This window comes from Seriola aureovittata, chromosome 1 (genome assembly GCF_021018895.1).
Source record: "Seriola aureovittata isolate HTS-2021-v1 ecotype China chromosome 1, ASM2101889v1, whole genome shotgun sequence".
Lineage (NCBI taxonomy): Eukaryota > Metazoa > Chordata > Actinopteri > Carangiformes > Carangidae > Seriola > Seriola aureovittata.
Window position 1 is genome coordinate 12,867,680 of NC_079364.1, and position 13,074 is coordinate 12,880,753.

General features: G+C 39.8%; 1 protein-coding gene across 2 annotated transcripts in view; it reads left to right on the forward strand.

Annotated features, from left to right (window-relative positions):
• Nucleotides 1–13,074, forward strand: part of cdh15 (cadherin 15, type 1, M-cadherin (myotubule)) — a 37,190-nt gene that overhangs the window by 13,587 nt on the left and 10,529 nt on the right. Inside the window, exon 1 of one of the 2 annotated variants that reach the window (XM_056372550.1) lies at nt 6,962–7,225. The exons of the other annotated variant lie outside the window; for it this stretch is intronic. Within the exon in view, the coding sequence (XP_056228525.1) occupies nt 7,175–7,225 (51 nt within the window). The 5' untranslated portion in view covers nt 6,962–7,174. Of the gene's footprint in view, nt 1–6,961; nt 7,226–13,074 lie in introns of those variants that run through there. 2 annotated transcript variants of the gene reach the window in all.

Genomic DNA, 13,074 nt, shown 5'->3' on the forward strand with positions numbered 1-13,074 from the left:
TCCTGCTTCCTTCCCTCCTTCTGGCCATGCAAAGAGCAGCACTGTCTGCCAAACTCTCCTCCCTTTACTCCTTTCCTTGTACAAATGCAAAAACACACAAACACAATGTATCCGAGAAAGTGACCATTACCGGCTCAGCGCTGAGGGGATGATGTTACACAGGTGGATTTGTATCACGCAGGGCTTTGTGAATTTGTACTGATACAATGTTTATGCTTCTGCTTAGCCAGCTATGACCCAGCTGTATTGATGGCCAAGGTCTAACAACCGAATCAAGATGCAAGTCAGCAACCACAATGTCGAGACCTGTAACTGAGAGCGAGTTCACGCAAGCCGTCTGCCTATTACAGTACACAGCAGATATCCATTACCATAATGTCTGTACGCCCCATGACTCAGGTGCCCTCACACAGCCCAGACACCCCCTGTGGGGTTAGCTAGAGTTATGAACACACTTAACTGATACATTAGCTATATATGTACACATAACTGAAGAAGAAATTGCAAAAGTGTCTTATCTCAGCGTGGATAATAGGGTGCATTCTTCTTGTTGGAAGTCATTCTTTATTCTTTGAAAAATACGGGGAGAGGAAAGAGAGCAGAAGTGTGTGTGTGTGTGTGTGTGTGTGTGTGTGTGTGTGTGTGTGTGTGTGTGTGTGTGTGTGTTGCTTGTATACTTCTGTGTAAGAAACAAAAAGCTGACATTTTACTCTCTGACAGATAAGAGGTAGAGAGGAGGGAAAGGAAGAGAAAGCGTGTGCGTGCGTGTGTTTATGTGTGTGTTTATGTTTATGTGTGTGTGTGTCTGTGTGTGTGTGTGTAGCGAGGCAGACATCAACCTTGGGACAGTATGTCATCGATTGAGCTGCAGGAAGAGGCCTATTATCTCCAGCCATGGTTCAAGCGGGGGAGTCAAGTGTGTCATATGTGTTGGCTCTAATTGGCAACCCACCCTGGTGGAGGCTGACTGGGGCGAAGGCAGAGCTGCAGTAACCCAGCCACCCCCCACTCACACACACTCACCTCCCTTCACTGTTGCCTTCGGAAATGTTACATTGTTGCTGTTTGAGGCTTTGGAGTAACTGTTTTTCTTCACTCACAAAGAAATCACATATTTATAAATGGGGCGAACACAAATACGTGTTCAGAGACATTACAGCGAACAAAGTGAATAGCCGACTTTAATCCAGAGATTATTATAGTGTGTATGTCTATGTGTGTGTTTGTTTATAGTTTATAGTTATATATGCTGCAAGGCTTTTCTTGTCTGCGATTGTGTTATTTTGATTAGCAAACTGCACTTTAGTGGCTGACTTGTATTGTGAGTCAGTCTCTGCTCTTTTTCTGTTCAATATTTTTTTCTCCATCCTCAGGGTCATCATTTGTTCTATTCTTCAGACAGATCTCTTATTAGACAAACCCTCAAGTGTGGTAAGTTTCCCTCTCCTCCTCTCGCCACTCAAGCTGAATGCTTACATGGTGTAACACTGCCCTCTGCTGGTGTCACAGTATTTGCAGCCAAAAGTAGAAAAGAACTGCCTTCAAAACAACGTAAGACATGATTTGGGCTAGTCAGTGTACAATTGTCTATGGGTGGATGAAAAAATGCACAAAAAACCTATGTAAAACAATCACAGTCTAACTGAAACAAAAGATGTTTAAAGATGGGTGTGCAGTATATCAATTGTAAAATGTCCTATTTAGTGCTCCGTGTCCTATGCTGGGATAGATATAAACTATTGAATTCTTTAATTCATTGGTTTGTTATTTCCCTCCCAAGTTATTTTTATACATTATTTACTGTAAGTAATTTAATATAAATGAAGAAAGGTGAAAATCAGATCTCACCTTTCATATAATAATGTGTGATACTCTTTACAGAGAAGTTTTTTTTTTTGTTTGTTTTTTGCAACTTAAGCAAATGTTTTGGCAGCCAATCAGTGTGTCATTCTGATGATGGCAGTTTAACTTCTACATTATACATGCAGAAATTATATTCAAAGGGTGTTAAGGCTTTGGCCCAATAAGCCGCTTTCTTAAAGGCTTTTATACTTTGTTTGCCCTGGAATTGATTTCCTGTCGAGGAGGCAAGCAAGCAAGAATAACCCTAATAATAACCCTAACCCTAAATTAAAGTAATGAATAAATTAAGTTACATTAGTTTTCTTGTTGAAATGGTTTTCCAGTTTATGCTCTTATTGAAAAAAAATTGTATGACCAGCATTAACTAATGAATTATCAACACAAGATATGGTGGAATTACTTACTTGTTCTCAGACAAAGTTCAAGAGATGCAAGCTGAGGCAGCTTCAAAGTGAAGCAAATGGTGCATATAAATTTAAGTATCCATATAATAAATTATATAATTCATATAAATGAATTAACATATAATAAATGAATAAATATTGATATGAAGATGGTTTGTTAAATTGATTATGGGACCAATAGATGTTTCATCCTATCATTTGTGAAAGTCTAATCAACCTTTAAAGAGGTTCTTTGTCTCTTAGAGGAGATTTTTTTCTCATAAGGGAATAAAAGTTTAATTATATTTTCCCCATTAAGTGCTGTTAATTAAATAATGATAATATTCTTCATGTCTTCCTTTTATTCCTTATCTTTATAAAAGTGTGTTTCATGATCAAAAGACATTTAGACAAAGTAATGCTGCAAAAATCATCAACAGTAAATTTCAAGATGGTTCACCACTGTACCTGTCACTGGCGTCAGAGATACTGTGTGGAAACCAAGTGCAGGTTTCCTCTGCTTTCCTCCCAATATTCATCATTAATAGTGTTACTGTCTGCCTGGTGAGCCAGACAGCTACCAGGTTTGGTTTCTTATTTCCTGATCAGTGGGGCTCCCAGCCACCTGTGTGTTCAGAAGAATATTTTTTACAGTGACCTTACTACAGCTCCGCTATTACTGCCTCAGTGGGACGCTGCACGAACAAGCCTTTGAAACGCGTGATCTCATTTCATGGTGTTCTACTGGGTCTGATAGTCCTCAGTAATTCAAAGTTGACACTGAGGTGCAGTGTGCAAATGTTGCATCTGCATGTCATCTTCTTTCCAACAGTATATATAATCAACTTGCATACTTTTGAAGTTCATGTGTTTGTAATATCTATCAATATGCGATTTCTTTGAGCTGTCCACTGACATGTCAAATAACTCTATTAATAGCCTAATTTGTAATAGGCTAGGTCTTCCTTCCTTCTGGCTATCTATCGCTTTGGCTATGAAGAACATCAATATCAACAACACTGCAGCTATGCAGCTCATATTTCAAATAAAATTTATTTAAATTGTTTTAAACAAAATTTTTTTTTTTTTCACAGTCTTTATATAGCAGCAAAGGATACAAAATCATGAATACAGTCATTTAGGGTGTTCTTAAAGCTGCTCTATTTGATATTTCAAAATTGGACCAAATGTGTAAAAGTGTAGCGTGAAAGGCATCACTCATAACAATAAACTCACAGGTTTGATTAATAGCTCACTGTAAGGGAAAAAAATCTCTCTTCTGTTATCTAACTTATTGAAGAAAGAATTCTTTAACCCTGTAGGTGAAATCAGGTGAAAGTGCTCTTTAATATCTGTTTTCACGTGTACATGGAGAAATGATGCTGGGCAGGTTATTCTCTCTTCTAGCCTTCGCTCAGCGCCTTCTGGCAAAGATGCAAAACACCAAAACAGACAGTTACCCAATAGGCCAAGTTGGACCCTTTCACTGGAACACTCATATCCAAACATTTCACAAAATCTGTGTTCTGCAACATTAATAATTTCAACAATCCAGGCAACAGTCAACAACAGCAAAGGACAATGTCCTCGCCGAGTCTTCTCGCTTGCTTGAATATCAGATTGATAACGCTCTTAACCTGAACAACAAGTCGCACGATGAACTCCCCACGAAGACAAAACACATCTGTTCCATCACAACATCATAATTTCCCTCGCATCACTCTGCAGATTTAGATGTGTAACTAATATTTAACAGAGACTGCGTGCTTGTCCACTCTTTCTCATTTGATGCAAGCTGTTTTTCCCACCAACAGCTGGCAGCAGAGCTCTGTCTCTGAATCTGTAGAAAACACTTTGAGCCAGATTTTAATTGGTTCAACTTTTAAACTTTAGCTCTACTTTTGGACCTAGTCGTATTTATAAGAAACACACCTGACCAGGTTTCACACAGAACATTGATTGTGACTACTCATTGGAGAAGCGACATTCTTCCAGAACCACATAGAATATCTGCATGCACTCTAGTATGGGATCCTGTTGTTAGGTAATTGTGTGTGTGTGTGTGTGTGTGTGTGTGTGTGTGTGTGTGTGTGTGTGTGTGTGTGTGTGTGTGTGTGTGTGTGTGTGTGTGTGTGTGTGTGTGTGTGTGTGTGTGTGTGTGTGTGTGTGTGTGTGTGTGTGTGTGTGTGTGTGTGTGTGTGTGTGTGTGTGTGTGTGTGTGTGTGGAGGGGTGGGGGGGTGGAGGAAGCGAAACATCAGTGTGGCTCCTGCCAACTGCCTCTGCCTGAAATGACAGAGACAGGTGCTGTAAAATCTCCCCTTTATACCAGAACTCTCACACACACTCACATTCGTGAACACATTGGCGCATGGAAGCATGCAGACACCCATTCAGGACGCACAGTCAGCCTGCCAACACACTCACTTATTCTCGCTGCTCTACTTTCTAGCATGAGAGTCTCTCAACTGTATCAACAGTATGTCAGTCTCATTTGTAACTATACATTCGTAACACACAGGGTTTCATTTGTGTAGTGGTATTTAATGTCCAAGATAGTCATCACCTCTGGTTTCCAACAGGAATAGGTGTCTGACCTGCAAGCAGAGGAGTGTCTGTGGTGAGAGAGAAGCCAAGAGTTGTTTACTTTGTAAAGATCTGTATCGACCGTTGACCTGTGAGCAGACTTGCTGAGCGCATGTTGATGAGTGTTCAAAGTGGTGTGGAGCAGATCTGGACTCCATTCATAATCCTCGTCTGACCATCCCATAATGCCAAACACACCATTCCTGCTGGTTGTGTCTCCCACGAGAACATCTAACCAACAAAGCAAACCAACTTCCTCAACTTTTTCCCTCCAAGGTGAACAACCAGCTCCTAAAACACTTGTGCTTGATCGTTCATGGCAGTGTTTCAGTCAAACTTTAAGCATCACGGACCAGGCGATCTCTGTTTTGACGTCTCCCGTTGAGCACCATACATCTCCATCTTCTGCTTTGACAGAGTGTTCAAAATAGCAGGAGATCAAAGCATTCTGGCTGAATGTTCTGAATGTGTGAGGACACAACACACGCTGCACTGGACAGCGAGGTTACGTATGCAACCTTACGACATGAAGGTTGAGCTGGACAAGACGGATTTAAGAAGAAAACGACTTCTAAGCCCTTTAAGACTTAAACAGAAGAGTATGCTGTGCTGTCAAGTGGGGCCTGTACAATACTAGAGATATTTGTATTTCTATTTTCCTCTTAGTGCGACAGCAGTAGGTGTTAAAAGACTTACAAAGAGATCGGCCTGATCAAACTATTGAATTTATTTTTGTGGCAGTTTTTAGCTCTGGGGTTGATGTCATTAGCTGTTTTTCAATTTTCTCAAAAACTGAAAATAGTCCATAGTTGTGACTTATTACCATGGGGTATTAGAGATAGATGTTTGTGTCCAGAGTATCATGTCATGGAGGTATTTGTTTTAGATGTAATTGTAAGTTGTAGAATAATTCTGTAGGGCCTAAACAGTAATTGATTATTTATTAGACAGAAAAATAATCTTCAGTAATTTTGATAATTAAAGGTGCTACATGTAAGTTTTCTCTGCGGCAGAATGTAGTCTCTTGCCCAGAGTGGATGGTGACGATGATTGCTTGGCAACAGCTTCAGCCATCGTTGTGTTTACAAGACAAGAGGTTATAATACGCCCGCTGAGCAGCTACTTCTTCAGGGCAGACGGGACACCACAGTCACTCCCTATCGGAAAGTGACGGTGCCAGGCTGAGGCTAGCTGCTAAACAGCTGTTAATGCTAATATTAGCTATGTAGTGATACCAAAAACTTACATTTAGCCCATTTGATTAATTGTTTAATAATAGAGTAATATTTTTCAATGAAAAATGCAAAATTTTCTTTGGTTTCAGCTTCTGTTTCTGCCTTTTATGGTTTATGTAATTGTAAAAAATCTTTAGGTTTTAGGCTGTTGCTCAGACAAAACAATGTCACCTTGACTCCAGGAAACCGTGATCATGTTTATTTCACCAATGTCAGGCAATTTATATGCTTAAGCAATTAATTGTAAAAATAATTAACAAATTCATTTGCGTGACTTTTTTTTTTTTTGGTAGAGAGTCCCTCTTAGTTTGGCCATATATGGCCATGGCATTACACTGAGAGTTTCACAACCCCAAATTCCATCAACAGTGTCTTCAATTAGGCCATGTACAGATTACTAGTGTTGCATCTGACTTCACATTGTACCGTCAGTGTCAGTGCTGCCATAGTTTTCGAGAGCTTTGATTTCTTAAAAAAACATTTTAAAACACATTTCTTTTTATTGGCATTTTACTGAAATAGTAATTCCACATTTTCTGCTTTGTAGGTGTCCTGGTTTCACATATTGTCTTGGCTTTCTTTTCCTTTCTCCCTTATGTCTCTCTGTAAAGAACTATTGTTTTGAAAAGTGTTAAATGAGGTTTACTTCCTTGCTTTCAACTGTTGAAGACACTGTTTCTGTCTACACCACCGACAGCTGCTCTGCCTCTCTCTTCATCCTTCTCTCTCTCTCTCTCTCTCTCTTTCTCTCCTTCTCTCATTGGATTTGTGAGTGACAGCACATGTGCTGGGGTACTTGGGAGGGACGCTGCTGAAATTCTAACCCCCCTACCCCGCGACTGTGAGACATACCCCTGCTATGGACAGGGAGGAGCTGTGAGAGACAGACGCTGGGAGAGGGAAGCAGGGAGAGAGACAGAGAGAGACAGAGAGACGGCAAGAGCAAGAGGACAGAGAGAGGGAAAGAGGGGGACAGAATTCAGGGTTGGAGTGTCGGGCCTTTTCGCCCTGTGTAGCCATTCAGGAGCCCAGTTCTCAGCGGGGGAGCCTCAGATCTTTTAGTCATCAGTGGTCTATTCATACTGAGTTTCTGAGTGCAGGTACTGAGGATGGCGGTACAGATGTTGATGGTGTGTTTGCTGGGTGTTCTGCTTTGTCAGGTAAGTAAAAGTCACTGCCTCTTCATTGTTGATGCTCAAAAAAACAAACAAACAAAGTATTTTGATGTATTTGAGCATTGAAGTACTTCTGTGTTTGCTTTCTGTTGTATCCAGTGTGAGCTTGTTTGTCACAGACTCAGTGGATGAAAGGAGAGGAGGGGGAAAAAAAGTTAAAGTTGTCCTTACCGAGTTGATTGCTGTGACTAGTGGCAGTTTTGTGGTTTGTCTTCAGCTGATGGTTTAGTTTAACTGTTGACTTAATAATTATACATATTTTTATTATACAATAGTTATAAAAAGAACTTAGACCACAGGTGCATGAGCAATGGCGCTAGTGGAGGAGGTATATCCCTCTTCGTTCTCTGATTTCTATAAAATGTTAATAGCAAGTAATTGGATTTCATAGGCTGCTGTAAAGGTACTCAATTTGCACCGAGCTGCACCATGTGACACTGCCCCCCTCTCTTCCCCTGCTGTGTGGATCTAGATTCAGCCTACCCCCAATTTTTAGCTCACTACTTCTCACTTCCTGCCCCTTCAGAGAGTGATCTTGTTTAGAGAATGACCTTTAGATACCCCACTCCTCAGATACACAGTTTATGTTTTTACCTGAGTGATGTCATCAACCAAACATCAACTAGTTTTCATCAACAGAGGCACTCACACTGGCTCTGCAATCAGAGGTTGTGGCTGATCTAAACAATTCATCCTGCTCGGAAGGAGGATGATGAAGCTTTTTGAGGAGGACGAGACTCCAGATGTGAACAGAGGGCTCAGGGCATCATTAGTAGCCCCTGTCAGCAGACGCCATTATGAGATCTAAAATGGATGGCAATGTAAACTGACATATTACCAACAGCACTTCCAACCGCCATCAGTCTTTCCCTTTGTTTGGAGTAGTAATGCAGCCCAGGTTGGGCAGGGTGAGTGAGTGGGCCTTGTGTGATTCTTGTTATGATGTGCCCTATAATTCATTGTGAAGTGTCTCTGACCGTGTGAGTTGTTTAATGTGTTTATGGTGAATCTGTGCTATTTTGGTGGTTCATTTCCATATTCCACAGCTAATTGATTGTGGAGAAAATCACTGACAACATAAGGTGTCTCCTTTTGAACATAGATCACTGACACAGCCTCGGGGGAAAACCAGTTCGTTACAGTGAGGCCTCAGTATGTAGTGACATTACACAAAAGATATTTTGGTCAAATCCTCAGGACCTCAGTAATAATTGTATTTATATGAAGATAAATAAATAATCCTGTGAATGATTTGAAAGAGCTTTAAACCCTGAAGCATGACCTGTGAGGTGCAGGATTCTCAGTCCTCAGCCTTGATGCAGATATCAGAGAACTTCTACTTAAACTCTGCAGGGGTTAAACATGGGATTAAATTCCACCTTCAAATGCCAGAAGTGTTAAAAGTCCAAGAAGGGCGATTACCGAATAACAAAAAGTGTCTTATTCAGTTTGTTTACTGTGTTGCAGATTTCATTAAATGGAAACAGTCTGCCTCACCAAAGATCTGTCTCTTGAATATGAAATACAAACCCAGAGGAGGCTTGAAAGGTGCCTCTGAAAAGTTTATAGCTGACTCCTTCACATGAAACAGCAGCTTTAGTGGACTGCAATTATAATTCAACATCAAGACGGAGGAAAAATAAACATCAAAACACAATCACTCCAAACAAATACTACTTTACCAATGACAATACTGAACACACTGAACACAAACATCACTGAATGAAGTGGGTTATACTTTAAGTTGGTTTGAGAAGGTTCTACGAAGGTTTTGATAGTTTTAGTTCATTGCCATTACAATCCATTGGAGCTGCAGTGAATCCAGATTGACTACACTTACTATCCTTCTCTAAGAAACAAGCTGTAAACTTTTTAAAGCCACGTTCAAGGCGTAGAAAATGGCTGAAGATTCAAAAGCTACATTTTTGGTGGTTTATTCCTTTAATGAGTGAATCTACATCAGTAATACAGGCCGTTTACAGAATCTTGAGTTGCTATTTCTCTATGTTGGAAGAGGAAAAATTGCTATGTGCTAAACAACAAGTGCTAAAAGCTCACATATGAAAAATAGACAAACAAAAGAAATTATTTGTTGAATTATTTTTGTAAGCAAACCATAGAGCTGATATATTATGTGATGAATCACGACACGCAATGCACACATTTTCTTTCTACAATGATTCCCAAAGGTTCCTGAAGTAAAACAAAAAGATATTCGTCATGAATTCTAATAAATAAATAATCTGAATGAAATGAATTTAACCATCAGCAGCTGTCAGTCCAATCCAGAGGCTTTGATCAGTGTCACCTGATAGCTTTCTCTAGTGCTTCAGTTGTGCTCTTTTAATTTTCAGTAAGCTGGTGTTTGAGCTTGTTTTGAACTGGAGAGTGTTCAGGCCCGCTGTGGTGGATGTATGTTGTGGCGAGGAGTGGGCAGCTGCCACAGCTGTTCCCAGATGCATACGTGATGCCATTTGTCCCGCTCTGTAATCCCCCTTGCAGTAAGAGGAGTGGGCCACTTCTGGACCATGAAATCGGGTACAAATCAAGAGACTGTAGCAGCGGCCAGCTGGCGCTGAGGTCTCACTCATCGGAAACAATCAGTCAGAGGGTTTAGTCTGAATCACAGGTCCTGCAGGGCGTGGATACCTGCAGGCTGTTTTACACTGACTAGGGTTTCAGATGGAGCAAAGGGTAGAGAGACAACTTCCAGATCATAAAAGCTGGTCCACTGAACAGTGAAGTCCTTTCCTTGTGGCTTTTTTTGGCGTCAGTGTTTTTTACAGACTCAGACATGGAAGACCAAATGATGACAGCTTGCTACTTAATAAGTTAATAAGATGCATAAAAACCATTCTTTAATTACCACAAAAGACCTCAACACATTATATACAGAGCATTTCTATACAATTATTTGTACAAATTATTTTTGAATTTCAATTGTTTGTTGAATTTTTATTTGTTCCTATTACTATCTGAATTTTATTTTCATTTTTGTATTACATATTCTATGTTCCTACATTTAGTTCTTATTGTACCTACATTGTGTGAAATATTCAAAGTCTTCATTGGTAATAATTTTGCACGTCAACTACAAATTCAGTTTGATATCGTTATTATCTGTGGAAACTTTGGACTTTTTACCAAATACTGCAGATTTTAGGGCTGTTAATGTTTCTCCCACCAGCATGAATTTGCAACGATGCACCCACCACCAATGGATCCATCAAAGTTTAAGAGTTCTGTTTTTGTTCTGGTGTATTCTCATTAACAGAACCAAAACACAATGTTAGGCTTCTATGCTGGGAAATAATAGGAGTATAACAGTTCATCTGGTCCTGGTATCACTGTTTTAATTGTAGTTATCAGATGACATTGTTTTACTGAGGGTTTTTTTTCAGTAACTCCATGTTTATGTCCTTATTGAGTTCTCCCCTTAGTCTTGGTTTAATGTTAGAACCGTGCTCAGCATTCCTAGATCAGACATCTGCTACAAGGGAGACACACACTTGTTGTGGCACCATAAATAGGGTGTCCATGCCCATGCCGGGCAGTCATGACTTAGCAAAGAGTAAGGGTGTGGGACCAGTATTGTTGGTGACTGACTGGTTGAATGTCTGTGCCTGAGGACCAGTAACAGAAGTGACCAGGGGGACACCTGTGCGACCTCTAGCCCTGTGGCCGTAGGGACTGTCAGCCATGCAACAGACACATTTCCTCTCGGGTGCATAGTTTTTGCTTGAGTTATTTGCACAACTGTCCCACTCACACACACTCATGGAGAGGAGACACTCAGGCAAATAGAGATTTAGTACAGAAACAAATACATACTTCTCTACATTGCTACAGTGAGCGCTCTCTGTGCTTTTCTAAAAAATGTAAATGCTACACAATGGCAAATAGCATTTTTGTAAAATGTCATGGTAAGCGTGGTATGATTTGTCACAGTTACATTTATTTATTTTTTCACATTTCCCCACATTTGTACCGTTGTGTGAACATGCCACACACCCCATGCTATTACCATAAACTTGTAACATCAACCAAAATATCAACCGATGTTAATGGTTTGCAACACGTAATAGGCGTTTGCATTGCTAAGGAAACTAGGATAGTTTATAGGCACAAATAGAAAGGCAACTGTAATGGCTTATGAATGCGTGTCCAAGAAGTAATTCATTTGTACCAGTGGCAATACTTGGAAGGTGGACAGCTCTGATGGCTTTGTGAATGAATGTCTGAGATTTAAAACATTTGCAACCATAGCAAAAGAGGCAAAGCAATTTTACAGTTATCAACACATGGTGAATGTTCGTGTGTGTGTGTGTGTGTGTGTGTGTGTGTGTGTGTGTGTGTGGTGTGTGTGTGTGTGTGTGTGTGTGTGTGTGTGTTTGTGTGTGTTTGTTTACAGTCTTACACTATATGTTTGAGTCTAGCTGCTGATATGTGACCCCTGCATATCATCTCTTTCTGACAAGTTTTGATAACAGCTAGTTGTTCTGTTGTTACTATAAATGACAATGTTAAGATATTACCAATCAGAACACCCAATGCTTTGTGTTTTCGTGTTAGCTTTTCATTAATACAACTGTGACATTCTCACAGGGTTGTCTTTAAGTATGGCAAGTGTGCATATTTTTACCAAATCTTTTGCGAATCATCTCCAAGAGATGAGGCAGATTGAAAATCTAGCTCTTTATATAGACTATGATACAGTTAGTGCACTTTTTTTTTTTTTTTTTTTTTTTTTAAGAAAATACCAAGTACAATGTGACAGTACACTTTTGTTCTTCAAAGCCAACATCACGGAGGTAGAATCAAACTTTCTCGAACTCAGTAAACACTCCTCAGCAACAGAGTGCTTAATGGTTCTTGCTGTGAGGGCATATCATCCCCAAACAAGCTGTCCATACTTCTGTGAGGGCTTGAGGTGAAAGGCCAAGTTGTAAAAGTATCTGGGAAAAGCCTCTAAAACAGTTAATCTGCGTGTGGTGTCATCACTCAGCATGACAGAAAAAGAACTCATTGGTCTAATTGGTAACATGACACTTTGGTGTTACCGCATCAAGGTCTGGTAAAAACATTATAACAGTGGCAGATACTTGGTGGAGACAAAACACAGTTGTTTTAAGTTCTGATTAAAGGGACAGGACATGACAATGATATAGGGGGTGTGAAAAGGAAGTGTCCAGAATAACACATGTTGTAAGCTTTTCTGACTCTCTCTTAATGTTATATATTCAGGAGAAGGTCAAATTAGTCTATCAAACCAAAAACTTTACTGCTTTACACACCTCTTTATTCATCAAACATTTTCATTTCTTGCTTTCATCACGGTGGTGTCTGAGATTGTTTCCAGTTTCCTCATACTGTATCATATATAGTTCATTGATCAATTGTGTAATGTATAGATTGATGACCATTGATATTGAATACACAAAACAACTTTACCACAGTATTAACTCATAGTACATACAGTACAGAGATGTACAAAACCAATGTAAGTGATCATAAATACAAAACATTCAATATTCCAGTTTATAAAATGCAATCTTTCATCTTTAACCATTAGTGGGCAAAATGGTTGAATGTACATTTTTAGCCTTGCTAGCTGCATGTTGGTCTGTCAGTTAGCTGGTCAGTCAGTCTGTCACTCCACCTCTATGGTCGAGACTGAAATATCTATTGGATGGACTGAGACGACATCTTGTACAAACATTCATAATCCCCAGATAATAAATCTGACTGACTTTAATGGTCGTCTGACTTTTCCTGTAGCGACACCAGCGGGGTGGCTTTTTTTTAAAATTTTTTATATCTCAACACCCATCGGA